Raw genomic sequence first — 23,997 nt, 5'->3', positions numbered from 1 at the left:
CTTGAAGTCCCCATCTGAGTGACACACTGGCACCATGGGGACATCTGGCCCTGTGGGAGGTATCCTGGTGACTCTCCTCTGCTGCTGCCTCCTGAGCTCGGCTCTGGTAAGTCTGCGTGGCCCCGGGGCTCCTCCACTCCCTCTCCTGGCTTTAAACGTTGTGCCGCTGGCCCGGGCAGGGCTGGCTGTGCTCCCGACTCTGTCCTGCTCTGCAGAGCTGCTGGGCAGGAGGGGAGAGCATCTCCACTGCTGCTAAAAGCTTTCCAGCAGCCATGGAGGCTCTGCAGTGTGATGGCTTTTCCATTTCTTGGACACATCCAGGGCAGGGGTCAGTGCCTGGGAGGATCGGGGGAGCAGAGCGGGCGGATTACGAGCACTGCAGGAGGGGCTGGAGGCAGAGCTGGGCACAGCCAGTGAGACTCCCACAGCCAGGCCCCCATCCTGCTGAGGCACCCCCAGGATCCCCCTCCTGCCCCCCATTCACCCACCCAGGTGCTGCTTTGGGGAAGAGCACGGACAGGAGTCCTGGATCTCCTCTCTGGGGTTGGATTTGGCTGTGCTCACTGGAGGCAGTCTGGGCAAAGTGATTCTTCTGCACCCCAGCTCCTGTTCTCTTCCAAAGCTGTGTCCTCATCCTGGTCAGCTCAGCTGTTGCCCAGCTCAGCACAGGCAACAGGGACACCCAGCACTGCTGGTGGTGGGTGACAGGAGGCTGGGGCAGGAGCTCAACAGGCCACTGATTTCTGCATATAACCATGAGCAGAAATGACCATGGAGAGGGTAGGAAGGGGCTTGGGGTCAGCATCAGCCTTGGAAGAGGGAAAAATGAGAGCAGGAATGCAGGAAGAGCTTTTTTCTTCCCTGTGTTGTTGAATGTACCCAAAGCCACCCAAACCTGACTCTCCTGGAGAGGGCTGGGAGAGCACAGCCATGCCATGGCTTGAGCCAAGGGGTTGTCGCTTGGGCTCTGTCTGGGCAGGTTGATCCTGATGATGTTCTCACGAAAGAAGAGCAGATCTATCTCCTGGTGGAGGCCAAGGCAAAGTGTCAGAGGGACATAAAGGCCCAGCTGGAGAAGATCAAAGGTATTGTCCCTCCCCTGTGTTTGGGTGAGGCAGCCCTGGTGGAGCTGGTTACACCCTGGGGAATGCTGTCCTCTCTGCTGGGGTGGGATGGGGCTGAGGACACCCAGCTCCTGGGGGTTTGTGGAGCTCTGGGTGCAGCCAGCACTGGCTCCAGCATTTTCCAGACAGCTCCATGTACACCACAAATGAGAGCTGTGGAGGGGCCTTGCCCCATCTGGAAGAGGTGGGATGTGTCCCCTTCCCTGGCCCCCTGCAGCCTCTCCCTCTCTCCGCCCAGGGGAATCTGTGGCAGAGCTTTCCTCCCCCTGGTCCAGCACACACCTGGGGAAGCCAGAGGTTATGCTGAGGCCCTGACTGGAGATGTGAGATGTGTCTTTGCTCTTTGGCCAGACCCCAGCTGCCCTCCAGAGTGGGATGGGATCATCTGCTGGCCAAGGGGCTCCCCCAGCCAGGAGGTGTCAGTGCCTTGCCCCGACTACATCTACGACTTCAACCACAAAGGCAAGTCTTGTACCTGGGCAGAGAGTGACCTCACCCTGGTGACAATCCACGGAGCAGGGACAAGTCTGGGCTTCCCACGGGCCCTTCTGCTGCCACAGTGCTCGTTGCTGTTCCCAGGTCACGCCTACAGGTACTGCAGTGCCTATGGGACCTGGGCCATGGCTCTCAGCATCAACAAGACCTGGGCCAACTACACCGAGTGTGCCCTGCTCTTCTCCTCCGAAGGCCGAAGCCACCAGAAGGTGACCTTGTTTGTCCAAGGTGCTGGGAAAGGGGTGTGATGGGGGCCAGGGGAAGTGCTGGGGGCAGGGCCTCTTCCCTCTCTGCTCCTCAAAGCAGCCCTGCTCCCCCTGTGCTCTGGCAGGGAGGTGGAGCTCAGTCCTTCTCTTCCAGGAGGTGTTTGACCGCCTGCACCTCATGTACACCGTGGGCTACTCCATCTCCCTGGCCTCCCTCATCGTCGCTGTCTGCATCCTCTCCTACTTCAAGTAAGGAGAGGCCAAAGTCCCTCCCATGTGGGAGCACAGGAACCCATCCCATCACCCGTGCACACAAGCCCAAGGAGGGGGCAGCCCCCAAAGGAATGGGAACAACCCCAGACCCAACACAAACATCAGCCAACTTCCCAAAGCCCCAGACATCCCCAGTGTGACCAGCTCCTGATCTCTCCACCCTGCCCTTGGACAGTGTGGACACCCCACTTGCTCCCAGATGTGGTTTCTGTGCCCAGACACCCCAGAGCCCCCTCTGAGAGCCCCCATTCCCTGAGCCCAGGTGTGGTGAGTTGGTTGGGCAGCTGGGGTTCGGTTGGTGTCACATCCCTTCTCCGCAGGCGCCTGCACTGCACACGGAATTACATCCACGTGCACCTCTTCACCTCCTTCATCTGCCGGGCCCTCAGCATCTTCCTGAAGGACCTGGTGCTCTACTCGGGCACGGCGCCCAGCGACCCCGACAGGAGGGAGGACGACTTGCCAGGACAGCGGGGACACCTGGCAAGTGGTGCATGGGGGGAAAGGGAGATTTAGGAGCCCTGATGCAGTGGTATGTGCTTGGGATCCTCCCAGGCTGGGGCTGTGCTGCTCAGGGGATGAAGGTCCAGCTTTGGCTCTGCCCAACTCCTCCCTGTCCTGGTGGCACACTGGAGACAAAAGCCACAGAGTACCTTGGCCAGTGTACAGGGGATACCTGTCCTATGGGAAGGAAGATGCTGGAATACCCCAGAGGAGATGCAGGTCTCTGCAAGAAGAACATGGGCCACAGCTGGGTTTTGGTGACCAGAAAGCAAAAGCCACCGGGTTTTGCTTTTGGGGACCAGCCTGACACAGGCATCTCCCACAGGTTGGCTGCAAGGTGGTGGTGACTCTGTTCCTCTATTTTCTGGCCACCAACCACTACTGGATCCTGGTGGAAGGCCTCTATCTGCACAGCCTAATCTTCATGGCCTTCCTCTCCAACAAGAACTACCTGTGGGTCCTCATCATCATCGGCTGGGGTGAGCAGAGCCCAGCCCCAGCCGGGAGCTGTGGCATTGGCCATGGCTGAGAGGGAAGGGCAGTGGGATGCAGGAACTGGTTGGATGTGCAAAGGTGATGTTCCAACCCTGCTCCTCGCTCTGTCCCTGCCCTTCCAGGTCTCCCTGCTGTGTTTGTGTCCATCTGGGCCAGCGTCAGGGCCTCGCTGGCAGATACACAGTATGTACACCCACCCTCTCCAGGGCCTTTGGGAGGGGAAGAGTGCTGCAAATGCCAGCAAAGTATCTGTGGGCACCAGAGCTTTATGGAAATTAAAATTTTCAAAAAGAACAACAGAAGGGAACACCATTCAAGGCTTGTTGATAGAATTGTCAGTAATACAGAGTGATAGTTGTTTTGTTCTGCGTTTGGGAGGATGGTGGATGCAGGTTTGCAGCATAAATTGATCAATAAACAGCAGAGATGGATGCTAAAGGGCACATTCTGGAGTGAGGCATTTTAAAAGGAGAAAGGCCATCATATGAACAATAGGGGTTTGGGATGAGGTGGTCAAGGAGCCCTCAGGAACATTAATGCTCATTTAAACCTGCTTTGCCCCACCATGATGGTTACAAATGCTTATAGCCACAGCTCAAGATTTACACAAAGCCCACCAAGGGGTGGAGACTAGGAGCTGGGGGTGCTGGGGTGGTTGGGGGTACAGGGAGCCATCCTTCCCAGTGGTGTCAGGTTTCTCCAAGGAGTTTCTTTACTGGTCTTCTCAGGTGCTGGGACCTCAGTGCAGGGAACATGAAGTGGATTTATCAGGTCCCCATTCTGGCTGCCGTCGTGGTAAGAATCCTGTGCATGAACCTCCAAATTCCTTTTGGGGAAAGAGGATTGATAGAGACCAGAGCTGTTCACTTGTGGTCGCTGGAGTTTTGTCCCAGCCACTCCAGCACCCAGGGAGAGCCCAGAGGGATCCAGGAGCTCTGGTCCCTCCTGCTCTGACCACAGCATCACTGCCATGTCCCTGCCTGCACCTCACCCAGAGCTGCCTGTCTGTGTCCCTGGGGGTCCTCAGGCACACCCAGCTCACAGTGGGCACCACCACCACCGTGGGGTCTCTTGGCAGGTGAATTTCTTCCTCTTCCTCAACATCGTCCGGGTGTTGGCCTCCAAGCTCTGGGAGACCACCACGGGCAAGCTGGACCCCCGGCAGCAGTACAGGCAAGTGCTGGCAGCACCAAAGCCTCGTGTCCTGCCTGTTCAGCCAGGATGGCTCCCCATGGAGGAGGAGCAGAGGTGTGGGAAGGGCTGGAGCAGTGAGGAAGGGTGGCAGGACAGTGGCAGCCAGCTCCTCTGGCAGCTCTGCTGGATTGAGGCTCTGGCGTTCTGAGCTCTTCCTGCTCCCACCTCCAGCCTGGCCATTGTGGGGCCAGGAGCTGCCCTGCAGGCCCTGGGGAATGATTTTGAGGTCTCTCCTTCCAGGAAGCTGCTCAAGTCCACGCTGGTGCTGATGCCACTTTTTGGAGTCCACTACGTGGTGTTCATGGCCATGCCCTACACCGAGGTCTCCGGGCTCCTGTGGCAGATCCAGATGCACTATGAGATGCTCTTTAACTCCTCCCAGGTGGGCTGACACTCCCAGCATTGAGGGATGTTCATCCAGGGAGGCTCAGGGACCTCACACTCCACCTCTTTTGGTCTCTTGGCAGGGTTTCTTTGTGGCTTTTATCTACTGCTTTTGCAATGGGGAGGTAAGTGGGAAGAGTGAGGAGCTAAAGCTCCCTGTTCCAGCCCCAGGCTGTGATAACCAGAGCAAAAAGCTCAGATCCATCTGTCTCAATAGGATTTGGAGAGGAAGAAGGGAACGGAAAAAGGGAAAGGGAGGGAAGAGAGAAGGGAAAAGTGCAAGGCAAGGCAAGGCAAGGCAAGGCAAGGCGGTCTTGCTGTCTCTGGGCACAGCAGCCCCCTCTGCTCTCGCAGGTGCAGGCCGAGATCAAGAAGGCTCATTTCCGGAGGCTCCTGGCGCTGCACCTGGGGCAGCAGGCGCGCCCCGGCAGCTGCTGCTGCGCCGGCCGGGGCTCCCAGGCCCCGCAGAGCTGCAGCACGAGCCTGGCGGGGCGGGGAGCGGGCGGCACCCGGGGAGCGCCGCTCCCGGCCCGGCCCCGCCCGCCCGGCTCCAGCCCCGGCTCCGGCCCCTGCCCCGCGCAGGAACTGAGCCTGAGAGGCCCGGGGGAAAACACGGTGGATTCGACAGAGCTGACTCAGTGTCACCCCAAGCCCAGCAAGGAGCTGGAGACGATGCTGTGAAGTGGAGGGTGGATTCCCCACCTGGGCATGCAGATGTGCCTGGAAGGATGCTGGTCCTCACACTTTGAGCTCTGCTTACGCTTGCATGGAGAGCCAGGGCTGGGATAGCAGCCAGAACAACCCAGCTCCCTTTCCGTCGGAACCAGGGTGCAAAGGGACCACGTACTCTCGCTCCTCCTCCACCCCGGCCCAAAAACAAGCCATAAAACCTCGTTTTCCTCCACGTGCAAGTGACTGATGTGATCTCTGTGCTTACAAAGCCTTGAGTCCTCACCAGGAGACACGACCGTGCTCGCTCCTACCCCCACAAGTGGGAGGCGACTTCTCCAGGGTGGTTAAAGCCCATCCCATGAGCCAGATCCTGCCTTGGACTCCCCCACCCAGCACCAGCTCCAGCCTTGTCCAGCCAGGGGGAGCACAGAGCGCCCGTGGGGCTGTTCTGCAGCTCACCCTGCCCTCCTCCATCCTCTGCAGCTCAGCTCATGGATGGAGTGAACACCATCACACTACCACAAACTGCAGCGGGAGGCACTGGGACAGGGTGGGATGAAGGAGGCAGGACAAACTTTATGGCCTGCAAGGGTGCAGGGTACACTTGAATCCCCAACACTTCATCCATTACCACAAAGGCCCCTGCATGCAACTGTTGTGGCCCTGTCATCTCACTGCAGGCTAAGAAGTGAGTAAAGAGAGTCTGTCTGGCTTGTTTCCACCTTGCATTCCAGCCTGGACTCAGCAGTGGGGGAAAGGCTGGAACCCTGGCCCCAGCCAGGTCTGTTCTCCCTCTGCCCCTGCCACAGAGAGCAGCCCCAGCATCCTCCTGCCCTGCTGGGAAAGCTCACTGGGAAAAGGCTTTCCCAAGGATCTGTGGAGATGGCAGATAAATTAAACAGCATGGTGGTGGTGGCATGGAGCATCTTCTTCTTACACATCTCCTCAAGGCAGGAATTTCTTGGTAAGGACAGGGACCAGGTAAATGACTGTGTGCATTCCCATATCTTCCAGTGAAAAGCTATGGTGCAAAGTGAGTCACAGGGAACTGGAGGGACAAAGAGCCAGGAGCCATGCCAGGGAAGGGCTGTAGGGATGCACAGTTTTAAAATCATCTCTTGGAAGGAATTAGTATCTTTGGAAGACACCAGCACAGGGCCAGATCCCCTGTCAGGGCAGCTGGAATGCTGCTCACACTGCTCCCTTGTTCCCAGGGATGGAGGCAGCCCTCCCATGGACCTCACACAGCCCTGCAAGCTGACATCTGTGCTCCCTGTCACTGATCAATATTTAATCACTCTCTTCCCAAGAGGCTCCTGGGAGGTGGGAGAGGGGTGAGGAATTCCAATAATCCTAACAAGCAGCAGAGGGAAGTGTTACCAAGAAGGGGAGAAGCCCCAGCATTTGCCTCACACGGGGCTGGTTCCCAGTGGCAGCGAGCTGGGAGCAGATGGCAGCTCAGACCATGGGGCTATTTTTACATTTTGTTTTGAAACTCCAATCTTTAATTGCAGCAATGAATCTTCAGGGTGAGAAGGGGAACACAGCTTGTAAAGCCCTGCCAGTCTGCCCTGAAACACCCTTGCATTCACACTGAATGTGCAGAGCTCAAACCAGGGCAACAATTCCTGCCCAGACGGTGGGGAGGGAATTCTGGAAACTATTTTATAAAACTCCAGCAGATCAGAGCTGGTTTCTGAGGGGGCCCAAATAATCATGTAAGCCAGTTCAGGTGTCAGATCTTGGGGCTGTTGCTGAGCTCTCCTTCCAGGTCTGCCCATGACCCCACAAAAAGCTGGGGGAAATGAATCACACGTCCTGGGCTGTATCCTTTCCTCTTACAAAGCGGAGAAAAATCTATTCCCCAGGAGACCTTGAAGCTAAAACAGGGTTTGTAAAACATTTTGGGGTGAAAGATACCAAGAAAAACCACAGGAAGTATTTTATCAGCTACAATCCACAACTTCTGGTGAGACAGACACAGTCAGATCTCCAGACTGTCAGTTCTCCATTTGTACATCAGGGCAGCCAAAGAAGAGGAGAATAAAAAGCACATGCTGCATATTTTTGTACCAGTAATAAAACATTTACTAGAGCAAGCAGAAAGTAAATGCACAGCTGATAAAGAAAACATCACAATGTCACAAAACCCTGACAGCTTCTGGTACATCTTCCAGTGGAAACGAGCCAGCGGTGGGTGCTGACATGTCCCAACTGAAAAGTTCTTCCCTACCTTGTGGCAAAAAAAAAAAAAAAAAGAAGTTAAAAAATGGGAATACACACAATGAGTTAAAAATGGGCAAGCAAGATTTTACAGATTTACTACATGTGTCCAAAACAAGGCCAGATTTGAGCTGTTTCTTTTCATTAATTGTTTTCTGAGTTCTCCCTAAAGGCTTCTGAGCAACAGATCCCTGAATTTATGAATCTTCTTCCTTTAGCCACACTTCCTGGGGGGCTCCAGCCTCTGATTGTTGTGGTCTATCTACATTGTCTTCCCTTTTTTGTTTTTAATTTGAAGAAAGCACTCAACCCTCTCAGAACAGAGGGTGCATAGGCACAGCAGAGACACAGGTTTGCTATGCAGGCTTCCACCAGAATGAAGGATATTAGAAAACAGAAGGTTCTTCAAAAGAAAAAAAATATCTGGGCAATGGGATTGGAATTAAAGTACTGACCACAAATAAGCCAGGGAGTCCAACCTACACTACAGGTGAATTTGTGGTTTGCTGGGATGGAGAAGGATCCCTTGAACAGCTCCACACACACCAAAATAAAAAACAAACAAAAAAAAAGAAACCAACTTGCTCTGCCCCACCTTAGCAAAGCAAATTGATACATTCTTAGTGGATGGGGAGAGTGGTAAAGGGTAACCTGGAGGCCAAATTATTTGGGGAGAATATGTGATAAGGAGATGGAGGAAGAACTCACCATACTGACCAAACTGCTGCAAGATTAATGTCTAACAGGCAGGTCCTGAGCATCTCTAGGTGGACTGGACTGGTTTGTAAATGTGAACGCTGGTTAAGAAAAGACTAATTTATACTTCTATGGACAACAGTCTCTTAATGTTCCAAGGATGTGGAACAGCTTCTTTTTGTCAAGAAGATCTGTTTAAATCCAGCAGAGTCACTCGAGCACTGAATGTTTCAAAGCAGAACCCAGGGAGCTTTATCAAAATGATTTCTTTCACTAAGAGTTGTGTGCACTTCATTCGGGTGAGTCTGTCCGCAGATGAACTCGCATGGGGGCTCTCATGGTTTCCTTCTCCTGCCCCAGCTGCTCAACAACCAGTTCCCAACAACCCCGAGTAATCCTCTGGAAAACGACACCACCACCTGCAGAGATTCCAGGCTGTGAACCCCCAGATTTTAACTGTCCCACCGGCTCTTCTTCCGTTTTGGGGGCTCTGGGACAGCAAAGCCATCTGTCTTGTTGTCTCGGCTGTTGGCCTCCTTCCTGTTCTCTCCGTTCCTGCTCTCGCTGTTCCTGCTGTCACCGCTGTTGCGGTTGCCGCCCGGCGAGTCGCTGAAGTGCCGGCCCTCGCCGTGGCGATGGGCATCGCCGTGGCGGCCGTCGCTGTGCCGGGAGGGGTCGCCGTGCCGGCCGCCGCCTTCGCCGTGGCGCTGGCCCTCGGTGTAACGCTGGCCATCGTAGCGCTGGCCCTCAGTGAAACGCTGACCATCATTGAAGCGCTGGCCCTCGTTAAAGCGCTGGCCATCGTTGAAGCGCTGGCCCTCGTTAAAGCGCTGACCATCGTTAAAGCGCTGACCATCGTTAAAGCGCTGACCATCGTTAAAGCGCTGACCATCGTTAAAGCGCTGACCATCATTAAAGCGCTGGCCCTCATTAAAGCGCTGGCCATCGTTGAAGCGCTGGCCATCGTTGAAGCGCTGGCCCTCGTTAAAGCGCTGGCCATCGTTGAAGCGCTGGCCATCGTTGAAGCGCTGGCCATCGTTGAAGCGCTGGCCATCGTTGAAGCGCTGGCCATCGTTGAAGCGTTGGCCTTCGTTGAAGCGTTGGCCTTCGGTGAAGCGTTGGCCTTCGGTGAAGCGTTGGCCTTCGGTGAAGCGTTGGCCTTCGGTGAAACGCTGACCATCGTTAAAGCGCTGGCCCTCGTTAAAGCGCTGACCATCATTGAAACGCTGGCCTTCGTTAAAGCGCTGGCCCTCATTGAAGCGCTGGCCCTCATTGAAGCGCTGACCATCATTGAAGCGCTGGCCCTCATTAAAGCGGCCACCAGCGCCCTCCCCTCGGCCACCAGCGCCCTCCCCTCGGCCACCAGCGCCCTCCCCTCGGCCACCAGCACTGCCCTCCCCCCGGCCACCAGCGCCGCCCTCTGTGCGCCGCGGGGCCTCGCCGTGCCGACTGTTCCGGCTGTCGTTGTAGCGTTCTCTGACGATGCCGCCGCCGCCCTCCCGGCTGCTGGCGCTGGTGTTTGTGCTGTTGAAGCCCTGTGCCCCGGCGCTCGGGAAGGGGGGCACGCTGCTCAGGCTGCCCGTGCTGCTGAAGCCCGGCACTCCCTTCGCTGCTGCCGTGGCTGCGATGGGGCCCTCGGGATTGGCGGCGTTCTGCTGCGCTGAACTCGTCGGGACGGAGTTCAGGCTCCCGGCGCTGGTCCAGCCGCTGGCGCCAGCGGCAGAGCTCCCAGTCTTTTGGTTATTTAAACTTGCAGCAACAAAGTGACTCTTGTACTGGGACTGCAGGAAAGGGAGAGACAAGAAAGAGCAGGTTTGGCTCTGTGCTGCCCCACAGAACACGGAGTCATCGTGCGGTCACAAGCCCACCTTGGATTTTGGGGCAACAGAATTCCTAGAAAAAGTCAGTCTTGGAATGAGGACATTCCTCCTGTGCTTATGGACACAGAGTTAGTAACAGGCACCTCCTACCAGACAACACCAACAAGGGAATTCTTACATTGTGGGGTTAATTTTTACACTGAAGGGAAAGAGCTTCTGTTTCCCCTTTTGATTGCAATTACCCTACTGCTACAAAGAATCGAGCCCAAATGCACAATCCAGAAAGAAAAAAGAGCAAAGAGGCAGCAGAAAACAAAGTAAGTTTGGCAAATTTGTGCAAATGTGTTCAGTCCAGCCCGTACCTAATTCCACCACTTGGGACTGCCATGCTGAGTGTGCTGCAAATGACACAGCCACAACCACCACCCTCAACTTCCCTTCCCTCAGCAGCCCATAACAGGGCTGCTGCATTTTCAGGGGAGAAAAGGAGTCCAAGCATGGAACCAACCTGGAAAGCTGCTTTCATTGCTGTCAGCCTGTCCCCCATGGCCCCTGTGGATGGCTTGTAGGCCTCATAGTTGCTCATCACACTGTTGTTGTTTCCACGGTCCTGTGCAAAAACACAATGGGATCAACCTCTGCAGCTGCCCTCACAGACACACTCAGTTCAACCACTGCTCACATCTATCCTGTCCCTGCACTCAGGAAATACATCCACTAAGGATGACAGACTTCTGGAGGGCCCTGACCAGTGGAATAGTTTGCTCCATTTTTTCTTTTCTGCCAAGAATCAGACTGGAAATGGCTGGAAATTTTGAAGTAGTTTATTAGCATTTATTTTACAGCAACAGTCTATTTTATGAGGAATCTCCAAACCTTCTGGATCACTCTAGCTCTAAAAAAACCCAGCTCTTAACAAGAGAAGAACAGCACAGGAGACTTTCACTTGAGATATATGATCCTAACTCTGAAAGATGCTGAGCTCTGAGAATTTTTAAAGCAGACACTGTAATCCAGTAGCAAGATTTTTTAAATTAAAGAATAATCAATACTAAGTTAAAAGGTGCCAAGAATCTGTGAACAACCTCCTCAGCATCTCTACTTACAGTATTTTCTGAGCCCAGCCCGGGGCGCTCACGGTACCCCAGGCCACCACCACCAATATTCAGCTTCTTGCCCTTTCCTCCTTTAAACCGGGATTTCCGGAACCACGGGTTCTGCAAGAGAGGGACAAGTGCTTCTCAACACAGGGAATAAAAAGCTTCAGAAATGCATGTAATGAGGCTGAGAAAAAAGGGATACTGAGCATTGCAAAAGAAAAATGTAAATACTGTTTTCCATTTAACCACACAGCTGCTGTAGGCAATTGTGCCATGTGGGTCTGATGCTTTGAGCTACAAATACTTTCTATGAAAACTAATTTTATGCCTTCAGCTCTCATTCAGGTTAAGGTTTTGGGGGTTTGCATTCTAATAAACCCAGAATTAAACACAATTTCCAATGCCATCACTTGGGAGCTCTTGCTCATACTTTGGTTTCACTGATTTAGCCCAGTGCTTGGCTAAGGAGAAATGAGGGTCAGTCAGCAAAACTTTCTGTTCCAAGCAGTGGCCTGGGAATGTCAGCCCAACCAGACCTGCTGTTTGCAGGTGTTTAAATAATAGTTGGCTGCACCTCTTTTTATGCCCTACAGTCTCTCCAGATGTGAATAAGTCAGTTGGCTTCCTACATGCTCCTCTCAAGGCAGTCAGGGGAGCTCTGCCTCACTAATTCTGTCCCTTCTGAAAATGCTGCCTTTGTCAGAAAAAGTATTTACTTTTGGCAGCTGCTGTCCAAGCTACTTGCTAATGTGTCCACATGAGCTAATCCATCTCTGAATCTGGGAGTTGCCAAAAAGCCTGGGCTCTCTTGCAGCTATACAGGCAGCAAAAGACCAGAAATTAAAGAGTTGTTAAGTTCAGTGGCACAAGCACAATTGCTGCAGCTTCCTGTCATGCCTATATATAGCAAACCTGCCAGAGAACACTGCCAAGCAGGTGGAATAATCAAGCAACAATCCTTTCACAGAGGGAATATCCCTGTAATTGTTTTCTAGTTTAGCTTGCAACTAAGCTGCATCTCCCAGGTGCCTGCTATAAATCTGACTGTAATGAGACACTGGAATGCTCTGCTGGCCTCAGCAGATTACAGCTCCTCATTTCCTAGGCAGTGCCTGGCCCCAAAATAGATCACATACTGTGTTACAAAATCTTCATGGATTCTTTCAAAGGCCATTAAAACCACAAGGAAACCTACTTTAAACCAGGACAGATCCCCAAAAGGTCACTGCTAACACCTGATGGAGACAGCAACGTGAGCTGGCTGATTTTGTGCTGAATCTGGAGCGAAACTTCCTCACCTCAAGTTTTGCTGGTTCATACCTGCATTGCCAAGTCCAGCAGCTCTTTGGAGACGTGCTGGTTGGCACCCTCCAGGTTCCTGACCAGGTCACCAGCGAAGTTGCTGTCCTTGGGGGTCAGCAGGGTGTAGGCCACCCCCTTCTCCCCCGCGCGGCCGGTGCGGCCGATCCGGTGCGTGTGGGTGTCGATGTCCCGAGCCACGTCGTAGTTGATGACAGTCTTGATGGAAGGGATGTCCAAGCCTCGAGCTGGAAGAAAAAAGCAACGTGGTGGGAAGTGTCATTATGCCAATTAACTCAGAGCAATTGCTCTGGTACCAGAGTATCACCCTGCTCTGCTCCTGTGGGCAAAAAGAACGTCAGCTGATCAATGAACAGCGACACTTCCTTAAGACACAGCTTTTCTTTCTGTAGATTAAAAAATGTCAGGCTGTAATTTAGGCATCATAACCCCCCTTGCCAATGCCATGTACTGCACAGGCACAGAGTGAGACTCCTGAGGGTGTCTGTGCAGGGCCAGGAGTTGGGCTCCATGATCCCTGTGGGTCCCTTCCAGCTCAGGACATTTCATAGTTCTGAAAAGCACCTGGAACAGTGTCCTGCAGGTGCAGAAGCCAGCCTGGTTGCCTTTCCCTGAAACATTCTTGCCTTTCTGCTGATACCCAGAGGTTGTCTGAGCTGCTTTCCAGAAGGTCACGTACCTGCCACATCAGTAGCTACCAGGATGGGGATCCCCTTTTTCTTAAATTCCGAAATGACTTTATTCCTCTCGCTCTGGTCCATGTCCCCATGCAGCAGCCCCAGGTTATGATCCTCCTGCTTGAGGTTATTGGCCAGCTCCTCTGCGTTGGCTTTCTTGGTGACGAAGAGGAGGACGCTCCCCGAGGACGTGAACTCCACCAGGCGCCGTGTCAGCCAGTTCCACTTGCTGGGCCCAGAGGGGAAAATCTCCACAATCTGAGTGACATCTTCATTTGCCTAAGGGCAGAAATGTCCTCAGAGTCAGGAAGGTGGGAGCAATACACAGACTTCCCACACGTTCTGCATCACAAGTAATACAGTGCAGCGCAGCTTACAGCGCTACCAGCAAGTTTTCTCTGAAACGTTTAATTTTTACACATTTTAGGATTATTTCAAGGATGATGCTCCCATTATACAGTCATAGTTTAGATCAATGAATAGAGGCCCAGTGATTGAGCTGTGAAAGCTGGTGTTTTTCTTAAGCAAAATCAAGGAAAATTTTTCTCAGAAAGAAGGGGCTTCAGGCAGTCATTTCCTTTGTTATAAAGGAACCTGATGTAAAAGCAAAAAATACAGGGAACTGGTTGAAAGAAGGATGTTCTGAAGGCATCTTGTGAAATTTCTCAACAGTTTCAATATATTATTAGCAAAGTTTCTTCCCAGCAAGTTTATATCTGCCCACTTCATCAGCTTCCTACCAGATCCCAGCCTGCTGATAGCTCAGCTGTCACTGTCAAGCAAGTCCAGCATCAACATTCCCATGTAAACCATAGGACAGAGATTTTAACTTTCAAATTCTTCACTGCAGAAGTTGCAATGGCTTTGTTTATGCTTTTGAGACAAAACTGAAAGATACAACCATTGATTCAGCCTAATAACAAAAATAAACCACCACGGTGGAAAGGTCAACAAGATGAAAACAGAAACCCACTAAAACTTTCTATTTTTGCTAAGCACAAATTATTTAAAACTTAACTATAAATGATGATTCTTGCAGTTTAACTTTAAATTTCAGAGAACAAACTGAACAATTCCTTGCTGTGAGTGTCTCACAGGTATTATGGCATTACCTCTCCAATGTCTCCTTGCACAACCCGAATTGGGTCGATCAGGATATCCCGAGCCAACTTCTCAATCTTCTTACGGAACGTGGCACTGAACAAGAGGGCTGGAAGAGAAACAGGCCTCAAATGCCTTGAAGTAGAAATTTCCTGTCAGAACTGTAAAAACACTGCACAGATGTTGTGAAGGAGGACTTGGATTCTTGAGTGTCAGTGAACTGAAGCTGAGGTTTTATGGGTTCTAATGGAAATTACCAACCACTGTTAGAATACCACAAAATGGAAACACATTTCATAGCATCTGAAATATTGATAATGCAGGGCACTGCTGTGAACTTTCTCTCATGGCAGCTCAGAACACTGAATTTCAGGGCATATGAATATGAATTCAGCTAATCATCTTTGCTCTGAGTGCAGTCAGTGGAGGGATTACGGAGAGATGAGTTCAATGCCCACATGTCACAACTGCTCCCTCCCAACAGCCCACGCTGAGAGTAACACCAGTGGACTTTGGCACAAGTCTCCTGGTGTGGCTGTGTCCAGAACTGGAAATCCAAGCTCTGCTCCAGACTCACTGTTTACTCACTCTGTCTGTCAGGACGTACGTGGCTCGCGATTGATCTGACCTGGTATTCTGCAAAGGAGAAGAAATGCTCTCATCAACCCTGGAAGCTCATTGTTTACAAAAATGAGGTCAAAATGCAGTTTCATTGCTTTATTTAACATATAATCACAGAAAGAATGAGTGCTTCTTATTCACTATTTAATTTTACAGACCCCCTAAGCTGGGACTGGGCACCACTGTTTCCAAAACAGTGACTTGGGTTCAATACGTACCAAACCCCATATCAAACATTCTGTCAGCTTCATCAAACACAAGGTAAGTGACTCTCTGCAGGTTTGTAGCTTTCTTTTTCACATGATCAATCAAGCGACCCTAGGGAGAAAAAACTCCAAGTTTTTAAAACACCTTTAAAAACATGTTAATATGTACAACCACCTAGCTGCTTCTCATCCTGACTTACCAGAGACTTACAACAGAAAACCTCTCAAGGTTTTAGTCCAGAATTAAGTGTCAATATTCACGTCAAAGGAACAGATTTTGACAACGTTTTTCAAGCTGAACAGTGCAAAGCCCTGGTTTTGGTGGCCACAGTACTTACTGGTGTGCAGACCACAATCTCTGCCCCCTCCTGCAGGGCCTTGGCTTGCTCCCACATGCTCCCTCCTCCGTACACGGCCACCGAGCGCAGGTTGTAGGCCTTGCCAAAGCGCTTGCACTCCGAGTGGATCTGAGGGCGTGACACAGACACAGCACAGCTCACATCACACAGCTACCCTGGAAATGCAGCAGGGACCTTGAAATGCACTCCTCAGCTGCTAACTTAATGGAATGATTCCAAACTCCTCAGGGGTGAACACTTCGACACATGTGGATAATTTCCAGTAACTTGAGAAACCTACTTAGGCATCCAACAATAATTTAACCTGCAGGCTCTATCCTTCTGCACATACAGTTTGTCACAATGCATGCACAGCATTCTTATACCTAAAAATAATATAGGAGCATGGTGCAAAAATTTAAAATTTTAGGTTTGTCATGATTCTTCAAGAAAACCACGGTAAGAAAGAGCTGTGAGCTGGACCCAGGCTACTCATGCACAAAGTAATTTTTTCAAATACTTTCCTGATGTTATCTGATAATTTCTGCCAAGGATTTTGCCTCCTTCTCCAAGCAGACTGGCTGGTACATGCAGGAATGCTACACACCTACCTGCTGGCAGAGCTCCCTGGTTGGGCAGACAATCACTGCAATGGGACCATCCCCTGGTTCCAGCTCCTTCTGATCCATGATGTGGATCAGCATTGGCCAGATGAAAGCAGCTGTTTTCCCACTTCCAGTCTTGGCTATCCCAATCATGTCTCTGCCACTTAGTGCAACTGGAACACCCTAAAAAGAAGGAGATTGTAAGCCCACATTATGCCTATCCTTGTGCTGGACAGTACATGAAAACTCAGGTAATGAGGAAAGCCCAAGACAAAAAACCCCTGAACTTTTCATACATTTCTCTATGCAAAAGACATCACTTGAATGTTCTTCATTCACCAAAAAAAAAACCAATTAAAAAGGAATATGGATATAGTTACAGTGATCATTCAACAAGAAAAAAAGTGAGCAAACTTGTATTTAAAAAACACCAAAGCCATTTTTCTAGAAAAACCCACTGTACTGCAACCAGAATTGCATTTGTCTCCTCCTCATGTGGATGAGGGAGCTTTGCACGTGTTATTTTCGTTCTCTTTACAAGTCTGAGAAGCAACAACACTCACCTGACACTGTATTGGAGTGGGTTGGGTATACTCAGATTTCCTAATCTGATGCATAAGTTGCTCATCAAACCCAAAATGAGCAAAACTACTGCCAGGCCTTGGAGGAGCAGCCCCGGAGACCTTGGAAAGAGAAAAAGATCTTTGTTCATGAACAGTGAGAGAAAAACAGAGCAATCTGTTAAAAAAAAAATAAAGGGCTTCTTTGCCTCTGAAAAAGAACTATACTTTTTGAGTGGACATTAAATTTAACTGGGTGCAAATTCCAGGTGTGTTGTGTAAATAAGACTTTCAGGTATAAAAATTTAATTATCTGTCAATCAACATGAGCTGCTAAACATTGTTTTTACCTCCTTGTGTCTATCTGGTGTTTTACCCCAAATAATTCCCTTCACAGCAGGTCACCCCACAAACACGTCAGAAATGGCAAAGACCTAATTTCTGCATTTATTTCCAGTTTTAACTCCTAGCTCTGGAGGCCTTTAGTCCAAGCAGCATTCCTCACTGCCCACTTTCACAAATCCATAGGAGACTTCCAAGAAATCAGCATCACTGCAGGAGTCTGAGAGGACTGGATTCAAAAGCTGGAGTTCCCAGTGAAAATCTTCATTTAAACTAAGATAGTCCAGAGCTGAAAGGGAGTTCAAAGCTGCTGGCAGAGCAGTTTTGGCACCAGCTTACCCGGAGATTCAGCTTGTGCCGTAGCTCCACCACCTGCTGCGGGGTCAGGCTGGTGATCTCCTCATGCTCATCATAGAAATTTTTCTCAAATGCTGGGTATTCAATCTGCAATGTAATGAATTCATTACTCAGTTAGTCCAGACTCAAGATTCTTTTTTTTTCTCAAGTTCTTAATTGTCTGCCAGAACATTTGCTTAAATGAAGCCATTCCAAGGAAATATAGTATGACTTACCTAAGAAAGCACTGAAATATTACAGGGGCCTCCTCAGCTCCTTCTTTTTGGAATGCCTCAAACAGAACAGAACAGAAGAGAAATCCCTCCTACCTCTGAATGGTCAATAGGTGGAAGAGGATCGATGATTTTTTTGGAGGGTGCAATCGGATTCCCATCGCTGTCATACTCCAGGTTATCCTCCTCCTCCTCCTGCACCACACCAGCAGTGGGGTTCTCTGCCATGTAGCGAAAATACGCTTCCTGCAGCAAAACAGATCAGCAAACTCACACACAGCAGCATGCAGCAGGACTTCTGACTGAAGTGAGGTGTGTGCTAAGTGGCTGTTGGCTTTCACACCCAGCACTGAGGAAAAAGGCAACTACTTCCACTAGAGCTGATTCTTCTAATAAACACCAACAGATACATCCTGAAGGGCAAGAAGTGCAAATGAAGAAAACAACTCCAGTGTCAGCTACACCACAAAATGCTCTTAAAAGCCAAGCTTCTCTTGTGTCTGTTTAACAACTCCTTCTACCAAGTCTTGTTGTGTTTACCAACAGAAGGATCTATTCTAATTTCCACAGGAACAAAGCACAAAGGACACAACACTGCAGGTTTCTAACCAGAAAACACATTGTTACTAAGCACATGATATTGATTTTTTTGAACATGCTATGCCAAAGATAGTTTCTTGACTTCCCCTAACTAGACTTCAGGAAACGAAGAGAAATCTATTTTTCATTGAGTCAACAACAAATGTGAAAGAAAGTATTTCAGAAGAGCCCTTCAAGACAAGCCCAAGTTAAGACACTGCCACCCTGTCACGTGCCATCCTCATAGCTCACAAAGACGTTTGTGTCTCAGATTCTCACTGGCACACCAGTGTGACACTTCCTCATAGAGAAAACACCAGTCTTGCTTGACTTGAAGCAAATATTTAAGATCAGATTTGTAAAGCAAGGCTCAATTACAAATATATATAAATATACATATATACTCATCTGGATTTTCCATTTTCCTGGCCAATTATCCCTCGGTCTCAGAGCTATGCACACAATACACTTGAACAGCAGCTCCCTCAGGCATAAAGTCACCTCAGCTCAAACTCTGACACAGCTACACTGGAAGGAGAGGCCCTCAAGGCCACACAACCCTGCCAAGCTCTGCATGAATGCAAGTAACACAAGTGTTAGTAACTACAACTCAGTAGGAAGGTACGTTTTGAAATTAAGTTTTTTCTCTTGATTATTTCTGCTATTGTGATACTTATAAAGCTCAATGAGAACTGGAGCTCCTCTGAAAACAGGGATCAAAGAGCCTGATTCTTGCCCTGAACAGACCCCACACTGCACTGTAAGGAGCCTCCACAGTCCAACAGCCTCTCCCTGGTGTCTGCTACAGCTGATGGTGCTAATTGCAAGGTGTAAGATCCTCAGACACTGACAATCTGTACAGGAAACTTCAAACTGACTGAAAGGAATCTTCATCAGTGAATGCAATTGTCTAATATTCTTCTTAAAACACCTGGAAGGGTAGCGAGCAGGGTAACCACTACAGCTTCCTGCTGAATTGTCTGGATACTGGAATTTTGTTTGTCCCTAGCAGTTAGGTGTTTGGAGAGGGAAAGTTAAAAAATACAAAACAACAAAAAAGAAGATAGAAAGACTGCATAGGAACTCACTTGGTCATCTTCCTCTTCAATGTCATCTCGAATACCCCTGGAAAAACAAGCGGAGAAAAAACTTCCCTGCAAGTGTTCCACAGACTCAGCTCAATAGTTTCATTTGATTAGTGCTGAGCTCCAGATTTCGTGGAAGACACAACACTATCAACAGGGCAACATTTATATTCCCAACCCATGGAGTTTTCATATCTGGTGCCAACCATAGCAGTGACCCTGCAAAGACTTCTCTTTACTTCTAGTACTGGAAGATTAAGATTCCATCTTCCCAGCAGAAGCCACATCAAAGATCATCCTGGTCTAAGCTCTTGATGCTACAGAAGTCCCATAAGTGAAGAGGAATATGAGCCAGGAAGTGCAAATCCAGTTCAGAACTTCCCCAGGTGGTGATTTGGATCCAGTGTCTGTGTCAGGACCATGTATGATCTGATCAACCCCATGCAATGTAACTTCTATCAATTTATCTGACATTTCTATCAAGAATCAGCAGCATCATTATTTTCCTTAGCCAAAACAAATGGATAAGCTGCATGAATTTAAACTGTTTTAAACTCCAGATGTCATGTGCTACCTAATCTATCAGCTTTAATGTCTAATACCTAGTCCAAGTTTAGAAGAGTCTCCAGTAGTCCAGGTACAGCAGCACTGACTTATTTTGCTCACATAAATGCAATTTTAAGCTAAACCACTCTGATCTCTCCAAGGGTGTGGGAAGCAGAGAAACTATCCAGGCTGATCTGGAAAGTGGCAGGAGTACAACATGTTGCCCCTATTTCTGTGACCTAGAAAGGCTTCTGGCAGGGGATAGCTCTCAGTATTGCTGCAGTTTGCCATGGGATGCTGCCATGGATTCTCTCCTATTATCCCATTTTTACAGCACAAATCATTACCCACAGCATCTCAAGCACAGGTTCATGATGTTTATTAGGTATATGCTACACTGCCTAATGAAGAACCATCATCAACAAAATGCACTGGAATTCTCTGAGCACCATCCAAGACACAGCAGGCATGGGAATGAGAAAAGAGAACTTACTTAACGTTCTTTTTTTCCTTGTCTTTATCTTCCAGTCTCTTCATGTCTCGAGCAGCTTGATCCTAGCAGGTCATAAAGTTGTCACATGTTAAAAAGACCAAGATGGTAAAACATGGAAGGGAAAAATGTTCCTGAATAATTCAACCATTATGTCACAGAGACAACACTTCTTGGACTAATCTTTGGCTTGTTCCATATGTGATTATGCTAAATAAATTCTCCTACTAGTACCTTTGAATTTATATACTACTCTAAGCTTGTGACAGTGCTATTGAAAAAATAAATTCCCCATATTCCTCCTGAATCCAACTAATAACAGAATTGTAGCTAAAAATCAGCTCATAAATACAAACAATTTCCATTTAGGTAGTGAAAAACACAGAAAACCTTAGTTTGACATTTAGAAACAAGCAGAGCTCTGTGTTGCATTATTCTGACATCCTCAAAGCTGTTAAACAGTTAAATTACTGTAAGTCACATCCACTCTCTATCTAATCCATTTCTGAGGTCTAACTAACACCATCCTACAGAAACCACCAAGTTCAGTGGCATTTTGACTGCAGCTGCCAAAGCCCTGAGTGACATTTGCTGCCCCTGACTGCACACAGGGACAGCCACAGCAATGAATAAACATCCCCCAAGCTGGCTCTTGCCTCCACTTCAGCCATGAATGCCTCCAGAGGATCATCATCGCTGTCAGAGTCTGCTGATTTGGAATGGAACTGCTGCCGAGTGGGGGAATTCTCTGCAGGAATGTAGGGCAATTCCACATTGCTGGAATCCTCCTCTTCATCCTCAAAGTACCTGAAAAAAAGTGAACAACAGCCCAGTCAGCACATGGTTTACAGCACTGTGCTGTCTTTGATGGTTTCTGGTTGAGTCAAGGTACCCATATGGACAAGAGAAGATGTTGAGATTTATTTATTTACAACTATTCATGTTAAAAGTTCAAAGCAATGGCAGGGCAAAGAGATATCATAAAATTGAGTCTCCCTTCATCTTTCTTGTAGGCTCCCTTTAGGTACCAGAAGGCCACAATTTGGTCAGCCCCAAACTTCTCCAGGCTGAATAATCCCAATTTTTGCTGCCTCATTTATACATTTATGCAGCCAAGAGAAGGGTTAGTAAAGAACTGTGGAGATCAATGTTTTCCTGTGCAAAAGACACCCAAATTTATCCTACTTGGCTCCAACTCTGAGAAGACTATCGAGTGAATAAAATATGTTCTGGAGAGGGGAAAGCTGGAGGAGGAAAACTTCTGCAGGCTACTGTAGCATCTCACAGTCTTGTAAGTATATTATGTATATTATTCGGTATTTATTTATATAAATGTCACAGATACTTCCCCCGACCTCAGAAACATAACAACATTAAAATCTAGAGATACATAAACATGAGAAGTGACTGCACTCACGCATTCTCCTCATCAAAATTGGCTCTCTTTGACCCAATTTTGTAGAAGGAAGGCAGCTGAGGAGGCCCCGACTTCGCAAATGCTGCCGAGGAGCCGGCGGTGCCAAAAGCACTGTGGGACTGCTGAGACAGCTTGGGCTCCTCCTTCTTGCCAGGTGTGATGGCAAAGCCACCAAACCCAAAGCCTCTCTTGGTACCAGGTCCACCTTTATTCCAATTCATGATGACCTGTTGAAACAAGAAAAGACAAATTAATGCTCTGGTTCAGGCAGTTATAGGTAATTTGTCATGATTTTTCTTGTGCGTTGATCACTTCAGTCATGACACGGGGGCTGGTGGAACTCTGAGTGACAAGAGTTTAATCTGTTTCCCAAAAAGGACGGGGCTCTGGTCTTTTGTCAGTAGCATGAACATACCCACAATTCCAAAGAAGAATAAAACCAAAGTGGTTGTCTTCCAGAACAGGTCGTGTTTAGGGATTACTTAAGGATTACTTAAACACATTTAAGATGTTACCTGTCCTGTTTGCAGTCCAAGACAAACAAACCCAAGGCCAGAACTTTGAACACCAGGAGGAACAAGAGATGAAAAGGCAGCTCAGTGCATATTTTGCATGTCCAAATTGTCCCATCTGTGTTTCATTGCCTGTCAATACCTCACTCCTGCAACCCAGCAACCTCCAGAGAAATGGGCCCAGAGCAGCACCAGGCCCGTGTGAGCCCAGGCACATCTCTGCCAAAAGCCAACTCTCAAACCACCTTCAGCCATATATACCATTTCTATTGTTATACAGATACAGATTTATGTGCTCCCCCATCTCTGTTTCTCAAACAGTATTTTAAACCCTCCACATAACAGTGTCTGCCCAGAAGTCGATTTTCTAAGGTGATGACTGAACTGATATATTAACATTTACAGATTTTCTAAGATGATGACTGAACTGATATATTAACATTTACAGATTTTCTAAGATGATGACTGAACTGATATATTAATATTTACAGTTTCCATTCTTGAGTCATTTAGTTACCTGCACGGTCAAGCAAATCATACCTGTAAGGCAGGAAAGAGAGCAAGACAGCCACTGCTTTCCAGTGCATTATAACTGACTGTCCAAAGGCTACAAGTCTTATTAACCAAATCCTCACACTGAGAATCTTCAATGAGAGCAGAACTCACGGGCAAAAAAACAACTTCAAACAATCTGAAGGTAAATAGTGCAGCTGGTCCCTGTGCTGAACATTTACCAGCGTGGGGCTTGCTCAATAAATCTCGAGTCAAGACCAAAGCTCAGTAGTAGATTTCGGGGGAAACTCTGCTGTTCAGCTCTCCATGGCAGCACTGACCATGGAGTCCTGTTTTCCCCCTTGTCCTGACACCCTGTAGCTTTTACACCTGCGGATCCGTGGCACTGGGAGATCAAAAACTACAACAGAGGGGTGAGAGGTGGAACCGCATTTCTGCTGTTACAGCACAGTGGGAATCTCTGAAAACTGTTAAGTTAAAATCTGATTGTAAGAATCCTTCCTCACTGTACTTATCCACCTTTTTTCCCCTTCCGCTACCCCAAAAAATAAGGCGGACCACTTTTTATTGTCATACAGCAGCAGAAGTACAAAACACGGTCAGTTCGCCCACTCGCCAGCAGCGAGCGAGCAGGGAGAGCTTCCCACAGGACGCAGAGTCCGCAGGAAAACCCCGGGGGTTCGCTGCCCTGTGGCCCCGTTCCGCGGGAGGGAACTCGCGGGACACGGACCCGCCTGCGGCGCCCGAGATCCGCGGGCACGGCCGCGATGCGCCCCGGCCGCTCCCGTTCCAGGGGGAAGGGCGGAGGGACCCCCGCCCGCCGGGCCCGCCCTCCGCAGGGCACGGCAGGAACCGGGGCCGGGGGGCACGGCAGCCGCGGGCAGGCGCTGTCCCGGCACACCGGGCCCTGCGCAGGGCCCTTCCCGCCCGCGGAACCGCGGTGCGGGGCGGGCCCTTTGTGCGGGGCAGGCCCGGGCTGCCCGCGCCCGCTCCAGGCCGCGGCTACGACGGGTGCCGCCCGCGAGAGGCCCCGCAGGCCAGCTCGGGAGGATCTGCCGCCGTGCCCGGCCCCGCTCCGCTCCCCTCCCTCAGCGCCCCGCACTCACCGCAGCCGCCGCCGCCGCCACTTCCCCGGTTACCGGGGCGGGGGGTGGGGACGGACGCACGGACGTGCCCACGCACTGTGCGTGAGTGACGCGCGGCGGCCGCGCGTGCCCCGGCGCACGCGCACCGCCCGCCGCTGAAGCAGCGGGGAGTGAGGGCGGCGGGACCGGGCACAGGCGGGAGCGGGACCCCGGCAGCAAAACCGAGACACGGTAACGTCAGCGGC

The 23,997-nt window shown here is 49.9% G+C and overlaps 2 protein-coding genes across 2 annotated transcripts; one reads left to right on the top strand and one right to left on the bottom strand.

The window, feature by feature from the left end:
- The first annotated feature begins 26 nt into the window (after positions 1-26).
- Positions 27-5,356, top strand: LOC136567409 (parathyroid hormone/parathyroid hormone-related peptide receptor-like). The gene is made up of 13 exons (XM_066567008.1): positions 27-106; positions 980-1,085; positions 1,476-1,586; positions 1,704-1,828; positions 1,980-2,074; positions 2,419-2,581; positions 2,928-3,081; positions 3,220-3,280; positions 3,826-3,892; positions 4,176-4,274; positions 4,536-4,673; positions 4,759-4,800; positions 5,030-5,356. The coding sequence occupies exons 1-13, from the start codon at positions 35-37 to the stop codon at positions 5,354-5,356; spliced, it is 1,560 nt and encodes a 519-aa protein (XP_066423105.1). The 5' UTR covers positions 27-34.
- Positions 5,357-7,411: 2,055 nt separating this feature from the next.
- Positions 7,412-23,815, bottom strand: DDX42 (DEAD-box helicase 42). The gene is made up of 18 exons (XM_066567018.1): positions 23,774-23,815; positions 21,643-21,869; positions 20,882-21,032; positions 20,229-20,290; positions 19,193-19,229; positions 17,622-17,771; positions 17,296-17,400; positions 16,618-16,737; positions 16,061-16,237; positions 15,450-15,578; positions 15,124-15,223; positions 14,873-14,920; positions 14,296-14,393; positions 13,186-13,462; positions 12,507-12,733; positions 11,193-11,303; positions 10,595-10,696; positions 7,412-10,047 (listed from the first exon to the last, which is right to left on the bottom strand). Exons 2-18 carry the CDS (start codon positions 21,861-21,863, stop codon positions 8,719-8,721), a joined length of 3,444 nt encoding a protein of 1,147 aa, XP_066423115.1. The 5' UTR covers positions 21,864-21,869; positions 23,774-23,815; the 3' UTR covers positions 7,412-8,718.
- Positions 23,816-23,997: the final 182 nt, after the last annotated feature.

The sequence above is a fragment of the Molothrus aeneus genome, chromosome 28, assembly GCF_037042795.1.
Source record: "Molothrus aeneus isolate 106 chromosome 28, BPBGC_Maene_1.0, whole genome shotgun sequence".
NCBI lineage: Eukaryota > Metazoa > Chordata > Aves > Passeriformes > Icteridae > Molothrus > Molothrus aeneus.
The sequence above is the reverse complement of the archived record's forward strand: the minus strand, read 5'-3'. Positions and strand labels throughout refer to the sequence as shown.